This window comes from Grus americana, chromosome 15 (assembly GCF_028858705.1).
Source record: "Grus americana isolate bGruAme1 chromosome 15, bGruAme1.mat, whole genome shotgun sequence".
In the NCBI taxonomy this organism is placed as follows: domain Eukaryota; kingdom Metazoa; phylum Chordata; class Aves; order Gruiformes; family Gruidae; genus Grus; species Grus americana.
Genome location: NC_072866.1, coordinates 14,418,028 through 14,438,862, shown reverse-complemented (window position 1 = coordinate 14,438,862; position 20,835 = coordinate 14,418,028). Strand labels below are relative to the sequence as shown.

General features: G+C 43.1%; 1 protein-coding gene across 1 annotated transcript; it reads left to right on the top strand.

Annotated features, from left to right (window-relative positions):
* Window positions 1-4,771: 4,771 nt before the first annotated feature.
* Window positions 4,772-6,955, top strand: FOXL3 (forkhead box L3). Its single transcript, XM_054843315.1, has 3 exons — window positions 4,772-4,878; window positions 5,654-5,822; window positions 6,176-6,955. The coding sequence occupies exons 1-3, from the start codon at window positions 4,772-4,774 to the stop codon at window positions 6,650-6,652; spliced, it is 753 nt and encodes a 250-aa protein (XP_054699290.1). The 3' UTR covers window positions 6,653-6,955.
* Window positions 6,956-20,835: the final 13,880 nt, after the last annotated feature.

Here is a 20,835-nt window from a genome sequence, read left to right as displayed (position 1 = left end):
GATAGTGACCTGCCCATGTTCTCCCTCTACTGTCTTTGAAGCCATGACCCTATGGCAGCAAAGGAGAAATAATATATTGTAGTGCGAATTCATGTGATGTTACTCGCAGTCAACCCTCAAACATCAATGTGAACAGCTCCACCAGGAAACATAGACCTGCAGGCTTTCTCCACAGCTCCTGGCTTCTTGCCCACTCAGTGGTTGTCACTTCGCTTGCTTGAGAGCTTCTCACTAGAAAAAGGATTTGCTGTGCTCTGGGAAAGGCAGATAATGTTAGAAAAAAGAACAGTCTGTTGCGTTGGAGAGTGATGGAGTGGGGTATCAGGTCTGCACACCAAGCAGATAAGAAAGTGCCATCTAAACTCCTCCCTGGCCCAAAGGGAAATGCAGTCCATGCTGGTGACAATGTGGTCACAGGGCTTCACAAGACTGTGGAAAGCCCTCAGCTTGGGCAGCTGGAATTTCTGGCAAAACCATTTTTTTTGACCAATAGTCACAACCCAGGAGTAGGTAGGAGGAATGGCATTTCACCCTGAAAACCCTTCTTTTCCTATTTTTCACTATCAAAACAGACTGAGCGTCTCCAGAAATGGATTTTCACATATGCCTTGTGAATCTCCGTATCCAGCTAGGGCAGGGATAATATATCTGAGCTAGTTTATATAGTTGCTCTCTTATTACCACCTCTAATGTGATGAATTGTTATTGAAGGTTTCTTATCCACGTTCCTGTTTCGGTAGAAACCCATTCTGTGTTTTATGCATGAGTTTTACACTGCTGCAGCTAGAAGGCATGCAGATGAGGAATGCCTCTCCAAATAATCGCCTTGCTAGGAAATATAAACAATTCTCAATGAGCTCCAGCAGAAAACCACAAATTGTAGTGCAAGTTGTGTTTCCATGAAGTTCTACGTATGAACACAAAAGAAAAAAAAGAAGGGAAAGCAAGTCAACTGATAGCCATGGGTGAAGCAGAGAGCAATTTAGGATGAAATTTCCTGGAAATGATAGTCACTGAGCTGACTGTCAGAAGATCCCTGATATGGGGTATCAGGTGCCATGGCAGCCAAGTGCCCAGCCAGGTTTGGGAAGTCTCCTTCTCCTTATCTCGTATCAGAGCAACTGGGACAGTAATTCCCACCACCTTCATTCCCCCACCTTCTTCTTTGTTTGCCAGAGCTACAGATCTTGTACTAAAAAGAAAGTAGTTTACTGGTGGTATAGACTACCCTGGAGTGATCCAAAGCCGGCTGAAGGCCACCACTTGGTTCCACTGATTAAAACCAAAAGAGGGTAGATTTAGATTGAACATAAGGAAGAAATTCTTTATGATGAGGATGGTGAGGCACTGGAACAGGTTGCCCAGAGAAGCTGTGGATGCCCCATCCCTGGAAGTGTTCAAGGCCAGGTTGGATGGGGCTTTGGCCAACCTTATCTAGTGAAAGATGTCCCTGTGCATGGCAGTGGGGGGAGTTGGACTAGATGATCTTTAAAAGGTCCCTTCCACCCCAAATATTTCTGTGATTCTATGATAAATTTTAAAGGTTTGGGATAAAATCCTAAACTGCAACCAGCTCTGGCTCCCAAGTCAATGAGAGAGCAGAAGCAGCCGTGCTGCTGGGAAACACCAGTCTACACCAGTAAGAAGACTGGGATGTCAGCATGGAGTCATACACACTGAGGTACCCACTGTTATTCTGAGGAGCTATAATGATTAGTAATTAAGCCCTGTTTGGATTTATGACTGGTCTGAATTTCATGTACAATTTTCATAATCTGTCATAATTACAAAAATTGCAAATAACTTTTTAATATCAATGTTAAAAAAATAGGCAAATCTTTCACAGCATTTTTATTGCCTATTTACAATCTCAAATCAAATGGTTTACAACTTTGTGTTCTGAAAATATACAACGTAAGAAAACACTAGCCTGGCAAAATTATGCTTTTATGATAATGACAGGGATGAGTTATAGTTACTCTAGTTAAACTATAATGGCTGCACAGATGCTAGGATAAAGCTATTGTACAACATGTTTTGCCACCATAAGCATGGCACCTGCTAGCTCCACCACGGTACGTATAAGAGCATGTTAGCATTTCTTTACAAATATTATTTTCAAGGATTATAATTGGACCATAAACATTGACTTGAGCATAAAATATCTGTACGCAGGCTTTAAAAAACACCTTCACAAATATTCAGACAGTTTTGCATATCTGGATTTCAGAAGCAAGTTTATGAGAGATAATATATAATTTGTTTCTGATCTTGTAGGACTCAAAAATGATCTGCATTCTTCTTATGGTCTGTATGAATTTGCAGCAGGTGAATTTGGTGATATTTACAGAGCCAGAAATTAAATCCTCCAGCCCACTGCTGGCCACCAAGACATAATAATATTTATGCACAGATCCTGTGTTACACAAACGGCAGTGGCAGGAGTTTCCTACGCACCTTGCCAAGCCGCCCTGCACCCACCCGTGGTCCCGCTCGCTCCTGAGACGCTGCTCAAGGACACCAGCCCTGGTTGTTCTGACCCACCTCCATTTGCTGAATTTGGTCTCACAAACCAGCTGAGACAGAAATTTAATCCCAGTGTGATTTTCCACTGGAATGGGTGAGGAACACGGTGGCCATGAGCTCTCGCACCAGCCGTAATGCACGTTACAGACGTACCGGACACGGGCGAGCCGGTTACGCTCACCACAGCAACAAAGTACAGGAATTGAGGTAAATACCATTACTAAATGTATGACACTACAAGCATTTGCCCTAATTCCGGTTACAGAAAACTTCACCTGTCACATACTGTCAGTAAATATGTGTGAGGATTTTGATCAGGGTGTATTGTCTGACTTTCTTAGCAAGGCAATTTTCATAAACAGAGTATGAAGAACTGAAAAAAGGGCGCTAACAGGTTGTGTCAAACCAGAGTTGACTAACCCGGCTATGTTTTTTTCAAAAATTTTTATAAATCAGAAGCCAGACTATTCGAATTACTGGGATTTCAGTGAGGTGAAACACCTCCAAAGAGAAGAACCGCTGCTAAAAATCAAATCGGACATTTACTTGTGTCTCAAGGATTGTGGTTTTTAGTGAGGGAAAATCTTCCCAAGTCTGTGGCACAGCTTCTTCTTTATTTCAGACTTCTTCAGGCCAGCTGGACAGAGTATGAATGAAGATCAGACATTATGCATTTCATTCTCCACCACTGAATCTGCTCTATCTTACTCAATATTAAAGCCCTGCTAGCGCCTTAGGCAGCAGAAGCTGACCCTTTGTATTAAGACCTCCTCTGCAGTGCATGCCTCATGCATATGCCTATTGATGTATTTCAGAGTGGAGATAATTTTTTATTTTGGGTATCCGCTCTGGCTTCATATTCCCAAGAAAGCACCTCTTGCGTCTATTTTTTCATGCCATGTATTTCCCTCTTCTTCCTGCTATAATGTATTGTTGTATTCCACAGAAACAGCTTTCTTATGTCCATCTTTGTCAAAACTCCAGGAGCCACTTAAGTATCACTTTAAAGGGCTCTTTATCACTCGGATGAATTTTCCCAGAATTGTATCCCTTAACTCCAAAAGGGCTTTGGGTACATACTTTGTATGAAAGATGCTATAGAAAACAAAAGTTGCATTGCTAGTGGTTCTGCTTTTATATTTCCATCCAGGTAAGTCTCCGCACACCAATTTGCTTTCTCTTTTCCAATACCCATTTCCTCCTGGGGCTAGTTCCTGGGACAGAGCTGTCTTCAAATAATTTAATTATCATGTGGCATACACCTTTTTAGTCCCCCCTGAAACGGTGCGCGATGCCTTTGGTTTACATCACTTGTTGGAAAACACTCCAAAGCATTGAAAAACTATTAAATTGTTACAGTATTGGATGCCAACACACAGGGCTATTAGTCTAATTCATCCTTCAGATCAAAGCCCACACAGGCAGCTCTCCTGCCTACAGCTATTTTCCTTTTACTTTTCTGCTTGACAGTAGTCCCTCATATCCCTCTGTTCTACTTTCTTTGAACATACACATTTTCCTTTAGTCATGGAAATATAATTTATGTCTATTATACTGTATTATAGATTGCAGATCAGGACAAGCGTGCATTAGTGCCTGGAACGTCTGTTTATTGTACGTCTGGTTTCTAAAAATAAATAAATAAGAAAGCCACCCTGCTTTGCTGGGGAGAGAAAAATACAAAGGGGGAGGGCTCAGGGGCTGGGGGGAGCTGCACTCTGTTCTCAAAGTTTAATTTCCAAGTAGAGACCTTGAAGCATGATTTATTAACATCATGCTGTTTGCTTTTGTCACGTTGTGGATGTGGCGGGGGGAGCGCTGGCCCCTCTCCAGCCCGGACCACCCAGTGAGCTGAGCGGAGCTACCGGCAGTGCACACCCCGGTTCAAAGGTTCACCCCCAATTCACCAGCTCCATCACTCACCAGCCGTCTGGCTCTGACACCCCATTGGAGGCAACAGCAATACCAACAACAACACCCCACCCCCCCCCCAGAAAAAAAAACAAAACCCAAAACCCAAAAAAACATATCCTAACAGACGGGCTGGCTGGGATGCGAGAATTGCAAAAACAATCCCCACCCCATCACGGAGAGTATGTGTGCACGGAGGAGAGGGAGCGTGAGGAGGGGGGAGAGAGGGAACGAGACAGACAGAGGGGAGGGAAGAAGGGAGGAGGGAGTCCAAGCTCTGAGAAACATCACTCCATCTCTCTCACTCCACAGGAGCTGCGCGAGGAGCAGGACAATGTTTGACAACACGCAGTACCCCTATAACTGCTTTAATTATGATGGGGATGATTATCCTGCTTGTAGTTCTGACGAAGAGAAAAAATTCACCAGACCGGCGTACAGGTAAGATGAAGTTTTTCCAAGTCCCCCCATCCCCGGGGAGGTTTCTGAGCTCTGGGATGGTGGGATTGCAGCTCTCGGGGGAGCGTGGGATGTCTCCCCAGGTGCGCGCAGTGGGTCTGGCCCCGGCGCAGGCACCGCGGCGGACAGATCCCCCCGCCCCCCACATCTGAAGTGTTCACGATTTGTTTCCTCCCATGCGGGGTCACAGCAACTCTGGCACGTCGTTGAGCCACCAGACCTCAGATGGTCTCCTCCGACCTCCAAGAGCCCCGGGAGAAGGGGAATTAAATGTGCGATGTGCCAATGGGTGAATGGGATGCAGATAACCCCCGGTGCGGGGGGAAGACGCGCCGTGCAGATGTTCGCGGGGGCAGCTAAGGTCCTTTCCACGAGCAGGCAAGGTCTCCAGTGACAGTGTCTCTGAGCTTGGTCTGTCTCACTGCAGCCTTCCAGCTCAGGGAAACTTTTCTGACGGGGTGTGAGAGGTGGGTGATCTTTCTGTAGTCTGTATCTAAGCACTCAGCGCTGAGCGCCAGGGCAAACAGCCAGTCGGGACTCAATTGCCTGGAAGTAACGCCTGCGTATCACCCGCCGACGCGGGGCAGAGAGGCAGCGACCACGCTCGGGGCTTATCCCTGGGACGTCTCGGGTCAGGGCGCAGATCCACCGGGAGAACTTTTGGCAGCAGGATATAGGCACACACGTACCTGTGTGGTCCTAAAAACTGAGTATGTGAGTAAGGCGACGGTGTAACAGCAAGTTTTCCTTTTTTCAGCTACATTGCCTTAATTGCAATGGCCATCCAGCAAAGTCCTTCAAATAAAGTGACCCTCTCTGGCATTTATGACTTTATAATGAAGAAATTTCCTTACTACAGATCAAATCAAAGAGCCTGGCAGAACTCCATCCGACATAACTTGTCGCTTAACAGTTGTTTTGTAAAGGTAAGATCAGTAACTGTATATTTACAGACACACTGTGCACGGCTAAAAAAAAATACATGCAGGAATAATTTCATACTAGGAAAGAAGGGAAACAAACAGCTGAGCTGTGAATCACTTAAAATCTCTCTGAGTTGTCAATTATAGAGATAAAGAGTATGTCCTTGTCTGATGCGTGCTAATAGATAGCAAATTGAAGAGGATGGAGTTTACATCCTATTCGTATAATGAAAGGGAATAGGCTTAAAAGTCTTGTCATATGTGTTTACACCACTCTTGAATGTAAATGAATGCAGATGTTCAGCAGCAGCATCTGTAACACATACAAATACTGAACTGCCTCTAAATAAATACAGGTTCCCAGAACAGAAGGGAATGAGAAGGGGAAAGGAAACTATTGGAGCTTTGCAACGGGATGCGAATCCATGCTGGATCTCTTTGAAAATGGGAATTACAGGCGGAGACGGAGGAGGAGGAATGTGAAAAGGGAACATAAGGAGCAGCGACCAAGCAGAGGGAAAAGTCCTTCATCCCCCGATATGTCTTCTATGGACTCTGCTTTAAACAACATTTCCTCTTCTGAAAGTAAACACGAAAGAATTGAATCGGGACTACTGGAGCCTCGTGGGTTTGCTCCAAACAGCATGACCAACAGGCAGAGCCTAAGCAATTCCTCCTTAGCAAAATCGGATTCTGAAATTAAATTCAGCATCGATTACATTCTTTCAGCCCCCGACCCTTTGCCTGTCCTGAGATCTCAATATAATATGCAAGAAAATAAATATCATCTACTGGAGGCCCAGCAAATTAATCTGCAGTTCTGGACAATGTGATGTTATTTATTCGTGGTAGCAAAGTCTGAGTTGCAGCGTGTTCAGCAGCCTCATGTCACTGAAAATCAGCCGCCTGCCTCCTCCTTTTCCTCCTGAGCAGTACTCAGAAAGGGTCACCGATTCACCGGCCGATACTCTCTCTGTACCCAAAGAACTTTGCTAAGGTTAAAGCATAAATAACAGTTACCGATATCGGTTTTCACTATGCTGAAATTCATGAAATTCTAGCTTTGTTTTCTGAACTGTCATGGACATCATTTAATTCCACAAAGAATTTCCCTTCTCAAGCAGAATCCAACAGAAAAGAGACTTGCTTATCACCCGTTGCTTTATTAAAGACAAAGTGAATTTGAGTCCACTTTCACTGGTGGAAATTAGGATTAATTCCACTGAAGTATATAGGTCAGAACTTAAGCTGATCTAAACCAGTGTAATTCTGTCGACTTACACTGGCTGAGAATGTAAGGTGGGGGGGGGGGGGGCTTTGTTTTCTGAAAAGGAATCACGGAAAATCATTCTGTCTTCTCTTATTTTTTATTTTAACATCATGTTTCAAACTGTTGCACAGCTTTAATTCATCATTGATTAGAAAATGTAGTTCTTAATAAGTGTTTAAAGTGTATTTTTTTGATATTCAGGGCAGAGTTGTTTAAACTATTGAAGTGAAGTAGTATTCAAAATAATTCCAAGAAAGCTAATTGCAAGGCTGTTGAACTCTGGTAGACCTTGAGGGGTAATGTGACAGAGCCATAAGGCCTCTTAATGCCTTGTTTTTTTTTAAAAAAAAAGCAACCCTCTCCCTTTGTACTACCAGAAAGCTTCCTGAGATGCTGCAGGAGAGTCCTTGAACATATTTCGTTTAGCAAGTGTGAAGGGAGACCCGGCTTTGCAAGAAGCTGTATCCAGTGTTGACCAAGGCCAGAATTCCACCGACCTGCTTTGAGACAAGTTGTATATTCCTATTAAATAGATTTTTATCGATCCTTCTGGCAAGCAATTACCAAAGTGGTACTTGATACGATTTCAGCAAAGCTGGTGAGATTTCTAATTTACAGATAGCAATGTTAGATGATCAGCTGCGTTTCTAAAGAAAGGCGTTTCATTACCATTTACATGCAGTGGGGTATTTCAGAACACAACCTGATGGACAATGAACTGTAACGAGCATTAATGATGAACTGTAACGAGCGTTTAAGAACTTGCTTTTATACAACTTGTTCCCGATGAATTGCTTCCCAGTACCTAATGGCAGCATTAGTAAAGACTCCACAAAATCTTGGTTTTGGCTTGGCTACTACAATCTTCACCTACTGCAGATGAAAGAAAAAAAGAGAAGGATTCTGGTGGTTTAAAGCAATTATATACAGAGAGATAGAACTATCTTTGCAACATGAACTAAAGGTAAATGAAGGTGTATGAGATGAGATGGAGCAAAATTGTGCTAGAGGTATGCTAAGGCATGACTTGAATTTTTATGCAGAAGCTTTGACATTTCATTAAGTTATTTTACATTGTGTTTAATATATACTGTACATTTATACTATATATTCTTATATATTGTTATTGAGAAAGGGAGCAATATCACTGCACTTATATGTTGTAAAAATGCATGATATATGTTGTCACGATGCTGAAACTCCTGCCATATACTTAAAATTTACCATCAGTGGTATTTCACACTGATTGGTAATAAATGCTCGTTTTTTGGAAAACTATAAAACTTACTATCTTCAGGAATTTCCACAGCATGCAAAAGTCTTTGCTGCTGCTTCAGAAAAGACAAAATGGAAAACCATCAGTGGCATCACTGCATGTCTACTAAACTTTGAAGGGATGATTTGTTGCGACCAAATTCTGCCTTCAAGTGGGAGCTTTCGATTCTCTGTGAATCAATGGTTATTCTGGGCGATTATCTGAAAGCAAAATTTGGCTCATTAGACCTGATCGATCTGCTGTTTACACTGATGTTAGAAACAGAAGAAAACCTCTGGGGTCACTGGACAGATGGATTCTCATTTGAACAGGGACAAGAATTTGCTCCTTTAGTATTTATGCTCGGTAGTAAATAGGTGTGGGAAGAGCATGTCCTCATTTAGTACTTCAATGTATGCATGCACTCACATGTGGGTTGGGATGTGTGCACCTCTAGGATCCTACCTGCATTTATATAATCATGCTTTATATGCAGATCTTTTTTCTTGATTGTTTGAAACATGGCAATGCTGCTGTTAGGCTGTTAGTTACAGTACACATCTGCAATATACTTGAAATATATATTTTTTGCTGTGAAATGTGCGGGTATGATTCTTCCTATGTGTTCTTTGTTGATGCTGTTAGCAAAATGTAACTCAATGACAGCAAAAGTTCCTACTAAGCAACACCTTCCCCAGGTGAACACAGTGGGCTGCTGAGACCCATGGAGATACTAAGCAGTACGGGATAAATGTATTAGGAAAGGCAGAAATACACCCAGGTGGATTTACAGCAGAGATCCAAACCCATTTTCAGTAAGATGAATTAATATTCACAAATAGCCATGTCCTTTGCTCACAGTAAAGTGCCTGCTAGGAGAGACTGTCATACTTGAGTTTCCCTAACATATAATCAAAGAAATTTGTGTACAAATAGGTGTTAACATTTGTTTTGCAAAGGATATCAATCATATTTCAAAAAATGTAGGGACATATTTCAATTTACCCAGTATATTATATTCTGACGACTCCAGAAAGGTTTCCAGCACTTAAAGTGAATGGCATTTAATATAGAACAACATAACAGGGGTGAGGGCTAGACGTGACCTTATTCAAATGTCGTAGCCATTACAAAGCCATTCCCAATGTAATTATAATTAAATACTTTATGCCTTTCTTGCAAATCCTCTGATCGATCATTGATATTAACATTAATATTGTATTACCCCCGAGCAAATGTCTCCCACACAAGTGTTATGGATCACCAGGTTTCCATTAACAAAGTTGTGAGCTATTGCTGTATGCTGGTCGTGGATAAATTTACGTAAATTACCTTTTCTCAGGGAAGGAGGAAAAAGTCTAGGTTTTTTTCTTTTTATCCCTGCACTCTGAGTCTAGAGCTATTTCTTCAGCTCCATCACAGCCTGTCAGTCACTTACATCAAGCCATAACCAAAGAAAAAAGAAAATCTCACAGGGACATCCCTCTTTGCCCTGTGTTGAAGCAGGTGAATATTCTCCAGATGTAGCTGGTTTGGTACAGGGGTTACACAGGGCTGAGCAGTGCAGGGTGGGGGTCTGCACCCCACCAAGGCCATCTCCGGGCTGGTTGGGCCGTGCACAGCAGCCAAAGTGAGAAAAGGTATCGATGTTTGGCTCAATTCCTCATCCTGAGGGGTTTTCCTGACGGCAGAGAGAGACCCAGAATGAGCCACGGATTTCCTAACCCCAAAAGAGGTGCTTCCCTTGGGGGGCTGGCACTGCCGGGCCCAAGCCAGGGACGGGGCAGGAGGAGAGCGCAGGAGAGCAGGTCCTCCCTGCCGGGCTGCTGGATCATAAATAGCTTTGCAAAGGAAAGATGAAACGTTCCTTTCTGGGGAGAAGCTAGGCTCGGCCTCACTGAGGGACTCTGGGGTGTTTTGTTTATTTATCCTTTGAAAAGAAGGCTTCCCATGATAAAACAAAGATTTCGATGGAGTTGCACCAGGTTATTCTCCAGTGATATGACTTCTAATGGTTTAATTTCTTAGGCTTTTGTCACTGGTGTCACAGAAGTGTTTTTTGCACAGCTAGAGGATGCTCTGCCTCAGAATGAAATTCAAAGTACTTGGGCAAGGATGCAGCACTTTTTTTTCCCCACCACCAGTGAAGAGAGGCCAGATAACACCCAATGCAGGACAGTGGCTGACCTCACCTACAGGAACCTCTCCCTCAGCAGAACCTCCTCCTCATTATGGGAGTGTTAATGCAAATTAAGATAACTGAAAACAAACCTTTTCTTTGTCAATAAGGCCAAGTTCCCCTATTTTTCTGCCAATCAGATAGATCTTATTAGTTGAGACCCATTAACTCCCCGTATAAACAGAAGCTGTGTTCAAGGAGCATTTGAAGGTCAAACCACACTGGAGAGCTGGCTTTACCCACACTGTTGCTTCGTTGTGTGCTTCATCTTGTTGCCTGGGCTGCCACGACCTTCCTCAGCCCCACAGCAGGTTGGTCCTCAGCTACCTTGCAGAGCACTCTAGATTTGCACCATTTTCTGGCCACAGAGGGTTTTCCTTTTGGGTAGTGATTGCCTGTTCGGGTCCAAATCTTGTGTGTCCTTTCCACTGTCTACTGGTAGAGGGGACACGCTGGGAGGGGAAGGAGTTTGGAGGGACAAGCCTTGGGGAAAAGGCTCTGCTAGATGTCTCCTTCCCGTAGTACGGAGCTGGTCGGGACTCAGTGCAAGGGCCCTTGGGGCTGTGTATCAAGTCTGTATTAACCCTGTACTGTAAATCGAGGGCAGCATCTCCTCAGTGTCCCACCACACTCAAGCTCAGGCTAAAGAGGGAACCAAGCCCACACACCCCTAAGCAAGCAGGGCTTTAATCTTCACCTCTGGCAGTGTAACACAAATCGCTGCCTGTGATCAGCACTTCAGATCCCAAACCCAAGGCATGGAAATCCTGTGCTGCTCATTCTAGCTGTCCTCTCCCCTCTGTCTCCTCTGGGGCACGTTCTCCTCCCCCCTGTGCAGGTGTAAATCCTTGCAAACCCATTAACTTTGGTACAATTACTTTTGGAATTGAAATAGCACGTGTGAAAAGAAACTTTGCATATTATACCCAATGTCTCTACTCGCTCAGTCTGCCAGACTGTGCCAGCAACTCATCTCCTAGATACCATTCTCAGGGCAACAAATGGTCCTGCCTCTTTATTTTGCCTTGGCATCCAGCTTCTAATTGCTTTCTCCAGAACATGCGTACCATATGTACTGCAATGCAGAAAGAACCTAGTACATACCCTCTGTCTCTGTTTTACTGGGAATGGCTTTCTTATTGCACTTAGGGTCATTAAATTAAAGAACAGGGTAGGTCCAAGTCCTATGGAACTTGCACTGGAATTTTTTTACCCAGAGAGCTAACATAAAATAACAAAGTAAGTTGTGCTCCCTCCCACCCTAGCTACAACGGTTGGAGGCAAATCCAACTGTGAGAATTTTGCCTGAGAAAGAACTGCCGGATTTCTCCCACTGTGAAATCCAGCTGTTAATTCAAACAGAAGGGATGGACCTGACCAGATAGGCCAACTGGCTCGTTTCCATCCTGAAGTCCATTGTGTTCCACAAGTTCCTAAATTTATGGTCATGAAGGTCTTCCAAGCCCTGTAACGAAGTATTGCACGCAATGTTTTTGTTATGGAATGTGAGCTGCAAAGGAAAAACAAGGTTTGAATTTATCTTTCAAATGAAGATCCTGGAATCTCTCAGGATAAACAGGCTAAATTAGGAATCAAAACACATCGTGTTTCTCACCATAATTATGAAACTGAAAATAGCACTTGCAGAGTACTGTCAGAGAAGAAAACTAGAAGTTGCAGTAAGCCCAACCAACTTTCTTTTTGTCATGAGTGTTTCTCTGTGTGTTCATTGTCACTTCATAGCAGGGGTCAGCAGTGTGCCGCAATGGGAACAACCTTTCATCTTTTGGGGATTGTCGTTCTGCTGGAGTTTTTCAGAAAAAAGTTTTGCACTTCAGAATGGAGCTGTCGTTCTCCATCATCTGTGCTTACATTAAACACATACTATCTTTTCTTGCTCTGAGCAGGTTGGAAATAAGATACCAAAATGCTCTTTGACTTGTCAGCCTGCATGGTGCCACTCAGTGCAGTTTTCTTGTTGCTACAGCTCCACAAAATAACTGTTCTGCACAAAAGCTGCTCCCTCTTAGTTGAAGACATGATGAAGACTTAATAGGCTTGGAAGTTTGTTCAATTTTCATAGTGATATCAGTGGCTGTAATTAAAAAAACTAGTCATCCTGGAATTTGCACAGCTACAGCAATGATACTCTTTCCCTCAGTCATTAAAAACTTGTGTGAGTACTAGCACTTGTATGTATGCGAATCTAACCGTCCCCCAGAAGCTGCTGTTTCCATAGTTGCTAATGGTGAAACACTGTCATGTTTTCCTTTGTCTGGGAGAAAAATTAGGATAGCATCAACTTTCCTCTTGAGCCCAAAGGCTCCGCTGACCATTAGCCATCTGTCCCAAGCAAGACCTGCTCTAGCTGAAAATCCTTTCTGAGGTTTCATGCCGCAGATATTTATTCCTACATCAAAATTGCTCCCCGTCTTCCCCTCTTTGCCTCGAGGCGTTACGCTGTGCTAGTATTGACTGCAACCAGCATCCTCTGCTGCCATCCTCTCCTTCCAGCATGGCCTCTCTGAGAGTGGGAAAAAGAACCAGTTCTTTCCATAAAAGTGAATGTGGAAAATAACAGGTGCAATGAGCTATGGTTTGTGATTAATCTGTCTCAAGCTTTTCCGAGGCTGAGGGCTATATGAGCAATTATCAACCCCCGGGAGGCATTTCAGTACTAATCAGCCCATAACATGGTTCTGCATTGGAGCATCTGGGACTGGCTTCATGAGTCGAATCCTGACTCTCATGAAATGAATGGGAGTTTTGCCACTGGGTTCGAGGGACCAAAACTTCATCTTCTGTTGCCAGGACCAGAGCTTAATCAGATTAAAGGCCATGTGGACTGCAGAGAAAATTAAATACCTTCTAGCAGTTACTTGGTGTCTTCTCAAGACAAAATAGCAGCTTGTTTCCACAGGTTCCTTTGGCTCTGTCTTTCAGCCAGACAAAATACTTCCTGAATTCAATGGGAAATGTGTCCAAATAGGGAAGAAGTTCCCCAAAGCCCAAGGGCTGAACGCAGCAGAACCAGATGTTGGCATCTGGGGTGAGATTCCTGGTGCAAAGATGTTTGTATGTTCTTTGAGAGCACCTCTGTTCTGGGGCTGGTACACACACTCAAATAAACAAGTTACACTCAGCTAATATCCAGACTTGGGATCTCAAATTTTCTGTCAACAGGAAAACATCCCAAGATCTGCTACAGTTTGGCAAAGGGATGACACTGTATTACTTTCTATTTTGTTTTGCTGTTGTTGAAATTACAGGAAAATAAATATTTTCAATTTGATACATTGTGTATTCCTAATAAATACCAAGGGCATTTAATATAAACTATGGACACATGGTTTGCTTTGTTGTTCTAAGTAACCATTTCCTTTTAACCAAATGAAAAGCTAGTTGTGCTGTGATGCTGAAGATTATAAATTAGCAGCTCTCATATGGTTTTGTGCAATTGTTTCTTGAAGAGCTTTAGGCTACTTCAGACAAAAATTTCAAATAAAATGTGAATTCATTGAACTGTAACTTGTGGTATTAGATTTATAATAAACAAAGGTAGATCACATAATCATGTCATGGAAAACAACATTTTAAAATTCAAGCAGCAACATTTTAATCCGGTTTAGGTTCTGATCCTAAAGCCAAGAGGAAGCTTGGCTCTTTCTGCTTCCCAGTGCATGAAACTGAGACAAACCTAGACCGAGTGGCGTGCACTTCCAAACGGGTTTGCTGAGGTGGGAGAAGAGAAGACAGATTTCTTGTCCACCAGAGAAGAAATGACCCAAAGGCAGTAGCCATCTGCTCCTGCACCAGACCAGGATGGGAGGGTCAGGCAAAGAGAGGAGAGGGGCCCAATTCAGTCCTTCTTCCAGTGCTTCCTCACTGCTGGTCCTCACACATGCTGAGGGAGCAGCTGGGGAAGAGCTGGAATCAGGGCTGGCCGTGGTGGGAAGGCAAGCAGCCCTCCAGAGCAGCAGATCGCTCAGGGAACCTGCCTGATTGCCCACCTCAGCTACGTGAAGGAATGACTGAGGTCAAAGTGTCTCTACGAATTCATGATGTGCATTCTGCCAACGCACGCTTACCTTGACACGGCAGAAGCGGAGCTATTTCCTAGAAAAGATCCCCCTTGCTTTTAAGGCAATCTCATATCTGGGATCGCAAACACGTATTTTCCACAGGCATGGTCTCCTCTGTGTGTTGTTTTGTAGACACCTGGGGCAATCTTTGCCACCCAGGCCATGCATACCTCAAAGGCCACCCTTAGCCCAGTCTCCCCTGACTTCTCTCCCCAGAGTGGATGGAAAGGACAGGCCAGACCAACTGCTCCTAGCCCAGCAGCCTGCTCTGTCCCATGTCCCTTCCCATCAGGTGACAGCAGAAGGGACACAGGGCCGCTGGGGAAGACGTGTGAGGAGCAGACCAGCTCATCTCTGGAGACCACCGCATAACTTGTGCCTGGGTCTGAGTTTCTCAGGGAAAAATGGTAGCACATTTTGCATGGTTGAAAACAGTGTAGGATCTTGTTGGACAGATGTTTATCTGAGAGGAGGCTCAGTTCTCCTTTTAGTGCATGTTTTGTAACAGAAAATGAATAACCATTGTAGGTCTCTGCTACAGCATCATAAAGCTGTAGCTTGCTACTTAAACCAGACATTCATTTCAGAGGGAGGAAATTAATATACCTTAATGTATAGGAACTTTTTTCTTTACTCCTAAGCCTGGCTGAATCTGAATCATTTATACCATGACAACAGCATAAGCTGAATTTGGAGAGCGAAGACTATACCTGAGCTGCAAACCCAAGTGCAATTTATTGCTGTAAGAAATATCCCTATTAGCAAATGAGTTTTCTGTGTACTGGGCTCTACAGGCATGTGGGCACGTGTACAGCACATATGAAATTGATATTTCTGTCTTAATTCTGGGTTGAAATTACAGGAGCTGAAGTTTAAAATTTTTCCAACTGCCGAACTCAGAAGCTAAATGACTGTACAGCTACCAAAATTGATTATCAGGCTTCCTGTTTCCTCGCTTGTGATCCAGTAATATTGACATACGGTACAAGGAAATTGCAATCTGAACTACTAGTAGCAATAGCTGGAGGCAATTACAAAAGGAGTATTGCTGGTGGTGGCACATGGACTCCTTTATTAGATTTAACCGTACTCTGATTATAATGCACTCGTTTGAGATAGCAGGAAATTCTACATTTCTTTTTTAAACCGCAGCCAAGAAAACATTTTTGTTTGCTTCTGTATTTCAGCCTTTTCTCTGGAATAGCCTAAGAAGAAAACCTTCTGGCTCCAGAGATTCAGGGGTATTTTGTCTCCAACATGGGCAATGCCTTGGGGCAAGTCATTTTTCGTCTCTGTCTCCCCACATCCCCATTTGCAAGGCAGTACAGAGAGTTCACCTTTGCAAAGCATTTTGTTAGAGATATGCTATATCAGCAAGCTTATGTTATTGACCTAAACTCTCTTCATTTGCTGTCACCTTTCCCGGCTCTGCTTTAATCTTCTCTAGTGCTTGAACATTTCACCCATCCTGCCACTGACCAGTTGCCACAGATCACTTTTGCAGAGGTCCGAGTTGTGCATAAACATGTAAAAACTACCAGCTCTCCCACTTTCACGTGACTCCAGGAGCGGGAATTTTAAGAAACACAGAAAAATACGAACAGAACTGGGATCTGGTTACAAGGCTTGGAAATGTCGTTACTTTTTTTTAATAATCTCCTTCTTTCTCATTTTCAAGATGAGGCAAAGCAGACCCACGTCTCCAGCTAAATGAAAGAAACTTTCCAACTTGCATCACGTAGTAACTCACACTGCCACCTGCATTAGCAAACTTTGTGCCTTTATAGCAAGTGGAAGCATTTTACACCCAGTTCTTTCCAAAAAGGTCCCAAAGTAACTTGTGTTGGCAGTAAAAATGAGCAGAGGACTCCTGTAATTTCAAGAGGAGTCTCTAGCGTTGGGAACAATGGTATCGCAATGGCTAATTGAACCACCGTCTTCAAAGGATCTCTGCACTTGGTTCAAATCCAAGGAATCCATGCAGAGGCTTAAAATAATTTTGCCACGGTGGACGCAAAACCTCCTGGAGAATCCATCCTGGCTCTTCTTGTGATATTCTGAACCCTATTCAGAGTGGGGGAGTACTCAATATCCCAATTATACAGGCTCGACAAGAAGAGAGCTTTGATTTTGCCCTCAGAGAAATTTCCCAGGCCAAAACAAGCTCGTTACTTAGCATTTGCTACAAACCTAGTCTTGGTGCCATCCTGAAGTAATGATCCATGGCCATCCGTTACGCAGAGGCTGAGAAAAAGTGGATTGTCATGGATCGTGGCTTCTCGACAGGCCAGCCTTTTCAGAAGAAAAGTTCAGCAGAAGTGGGAAAGTTGTTTGGGTTTGCTTTTTTGGTGTGGGGTTTTTTTGTTTGGTTTTTTTTTTTTTTTTTACTTGCCTGTGTGATTTGTGAGAACAGAGCTTTTCCTAATGAGCTCTGCCCTCCTCTGTCCTTCAAAAGTCCCTGGGGCTTTGCACGTATGACTAGGTCGCAGCAAACCCTAGCTGTGCGTGTGAATAAACCAGATAAAACTGCACCGTAGTCACAGAGATCCTCCACCCGCAACCGCTGCTGAAGGGGTAAGGCAGCATCTGCTGGGGCCACTGTAAGCCGTGATGAGGACGCGGTAGAGGACTTTCTGTCTCTTTGCAATGCCAAATGTTTGCAATTCAAACAAAAGCTTAGCTGTAAGGAACCCTGATTTTTAAGGCTTGGAAACCTTCTGTGAACTTTAAGAAAAATGGGTATTTAAGAGAGCGAGGAAGCAGGTATGCCAAAATACGCTGAGAATGACTTTTCTTAGTGAACTTTTCCTTCCTCCAAATGGCACAGAGGGAAAATTTCACTGCTACCATGAGGCGTCTAGGACAAAAATAAGAGAAATTCAGAGGAGTTGTACAAATGTAGCCAAATCTGCCCATTTTCTCCAAGCTCTTAGTCTCAGTCTTTCTTTGATCATGACGAAGTGGAAGACGAGTCTATCTGGCAATTGGGCAAACCTGTCACATCTTCTCCACGGCTGATGTGGAGCCAGACTGTGTGATTAGCACCTCAACCAGGTACTAATCCCCTTTTGCTTGCAATGCAAAAGTTAATGGAAATTTCATGTTGATTAAATGTGTGTAAAATGATGCTTGAAATGAACAGTCCTCACTTAACTGTCTTTTCATCACTAAAATCAGTTTAAGTTGCATAATGTTTTTCTTGTTAAAATAATTAGTCCTCAATCAGGGTAATTTGAAGGACTAGCTGAGTTATTTTAAGGCAGTGTTATGCTTTATTCAAGAAAGCTCTTTCATATTTGAATTATTCCCACAAAGTGATGCAGATAATTGCTTAATGCTTTGTCATTCTAATACATAATCCCTCAGCATCTGAACAGTATTAATGGGAGCAGAACTCAGCAAAACTACCTGTAATTTCCCCGCCCCCCCCCGCCCCAGTCTTTTCCATGCCAAAGAGAGAACATCTCAGACAACGAGGTATGCAAACTTTCTACTTTTGCCTGCAGATTGATCCTGATATAAAACATATTCCTCTGGCTGCCACTTCGGGACTGCTTTCATGTCGCTCTGGTTTTAATACATTACATTTTAGCCAGGTTTAACCCCAGTCAATAGGCGCACCTTGGTTTCCCCAGACAAATAACTTCACTGAGCAGAATCAGGACCCAGGACTCATTTGTCCCTCATAAAGGTGTGTTTCGTTTGTTTAAATATTAGCATCCACCAGCTGTGCAAAATAGGCCTTTTTTCATTAGTTGTTTGATCATGGTGGGAAAAGCTATTAATTTAGTCAGATCCCTGCAATGAGCTCTGGGGTTCCTACCACACCACAAACTGATGAAAACAATAAATGCTAGACTGTATTAACTGTAAAGGTTAATCCATAAATCAAAGGGAAATGTCAGATGCCTTTTAACATTGATTGAGATGTAATTTGCTGTTGGTAGTGATATGTTTGTTACATAAATTCACAAATGCACTCGATTCCTGTTAGGAGTCCAGTTCTTTGTAACTTAAAACAAATTAAGTAGTTTGTTTTATTTATATAACCGTATAAAGATTGATTACTGCATTCTATTTAAGTTATGATATATCACCGATTTTAAAATAAGTGAATATTAAAATCTAGATCTTCTTCCAGGGTACATTTGATTTAGTATGAAAATGAATACACTGTTGTTTTTCCTGAAAGTATGCCATTACCTTAAATACGTTTAAGAAGGCAGTTGTTCCCTTTAATTTTTGTTTTTGATTCATGTTTTTCAAATTACAGCATAAGAATTAGCCTTTGTATAAATGTGCTCAGAAGTATAGAACATATTTTCTATATTATGGATACATCATATTTAAATATATAATAGAAAACAACAAATATGAGCAGGAAATGCCACAAATTAGATCAGAATGGAATACAGTAACTGACGCCAAAACAGCAAGGAAAAGATCATTACGGTCACTCATGGAAACGTTTTTTTTTTCCACTACTCTTCATGAAAGAAATGTGAGGCCAGGGAGCTCTTCACTCGGTGCAAATGAGAATCAGGTCACCAGACCTCAGAACACAAACAAATAAAACCAACCTTCCTTGCTTTACCTACCCAGGGAAATCGCCAAAGAAAGTCCTCCAGAACAGGAGCATCTCTCCCAGGTCGCTATTAGCCACAAATGGAAGCTACCGAGCTTTTTCAGCAGCGGTCGCTTGGGTGGGCAGGGTGCTGAAGGCTGCCGAAGCTGGGAGTGCTCTACGTGCCAAACACTGCAGAGTCCCTGGCTCAATCTTTATGTTGTATTTCCTTCCCAGAGAGAATCACAAATTATACGGTTTAACAGGGTAATCGCTGCAAGAAATCTGTGGGAGTAGTGTTTTAAAGGCAGTCAGGTAGAAGATCACAATCATTTTCTTCTGCTTAATTTAGCAGAGCCAACAGTGGGAATGTTTTCCCCAAAATTCCTGAAGGGCATCGATCCAAAGAGGTATCCAGAGTACTTCTAGTGACGTTAAGACATGTAAGGACACAAGACTTGGTCAATTTAAAAATGCCGCAAAAGTTCTTCGTTCTGTGGTAACAGGACCCTTCGAAGCTCAGTAGTGGAGTATTTCAGCAACGGGGACGGGACGGGCAGCACTTTCCCATGCGGATGCGCCCGCGAACTCTTCGTGGCTTTAAGCTCTGAGCCATTGCCTGTTCAACAGTAAAAATGAGATTTTATTGTCGGTCTCCCTGTCTGTGTGCACAGATTACAATGAGACAAAACTCATTCCTTATCTAGTTTTTGTATTTGCTTCCAAATGCCTCATGAATATAATGGGACATGTCAGTAACGTTTCACTTAGTCTCCAACAGATCTTGGCCTATATATGAAATTTTAGGAGTGAAGTTCCAGGACACATGCGAATCCCTCTCTGCAATTCCTGCTGGGACACAGGCCACGATGGGCACAGGTCAGACACCTAGATACGAGGGCAGCAAATAAAGACAACATCCTCAAGCTCAGTTGGCTGAATCTTCTGCTTCTGCCCTCCCTTCTGCCTTCAAAGGAGCTTGCGTAGGCTGAACGAACCGGGGGAAAGGCAGAGAGCATGGGGCGATGTGCTCCATCGTCGTGCTGTGGCTCTGAAAGCAGGGTGGGAGATGTGAGGGCGCTGGCATTCCCTAAGCCCTGGGGACAGTCTGCGTGGCTATCTAAATTAGGTCCACAGAGAAGGAAAGATGCAGAAGGAGATTAAGACCACCCTGACCTCCAACCAGCTCCCACGGCTCTGCGTTTTGTCCTCAGAAGGAAGCGGAAAAATGTCTTTGTAATCTGAAGCAATGCCGTCAAACATGAACCACATCCACATGCAGGAAAGGCATTCTGATAAACATTACGATGTGTTTTGCTGGGAAGAGCAAACTCTGCTAACCTAAGTCCATCTCTCTGTCCACATTCTGACTGAGACTTTCTTTTATTATTGGCTTTTTCTCTTCATGTAAGATTACAATTCACAGATTTTGCAGCTACATTTGCCCTATTTATATACAGAGCTCTAATCAAATGTTCAGTGCTCCTCACCTTCAAGGGTGGAATCGTAATGAGTGTATAATGAGCTACTCCACAGCCACTAGTTCCCATGCCTTTTAAACTAGCTTCAGCAACTCTGAAATCTTCGGCGTAGATTAGTGGAGCCCTGCTGATTCACATGGCTATTGTCTCTCAAAATAAATGAAAATCATATTAATATTCACAAT

Coding starts and splice junctions, on each gene's coding strand:
- FOXL3 (XM_054843315.1), top strand. CDS start 4,772: ATGTTTGACAACACGCAGTACCCCTATAACTGCTTTAATTATGATGGG. Junction 4,879..5,653: donor TTCACCAGACCGGCGTACAG/GTAAGATGAAGT, acceptor TCCTTTTTTCAG/CTACATTGCCTTAATTGCAA. Junction 5,823..6,175: donor TTAACAGTTGTTTTGTAAAG/GTAAGATCAGTA, acceptor AAATAAATACAG/GTTCCCAGAACAGAAGGGAA.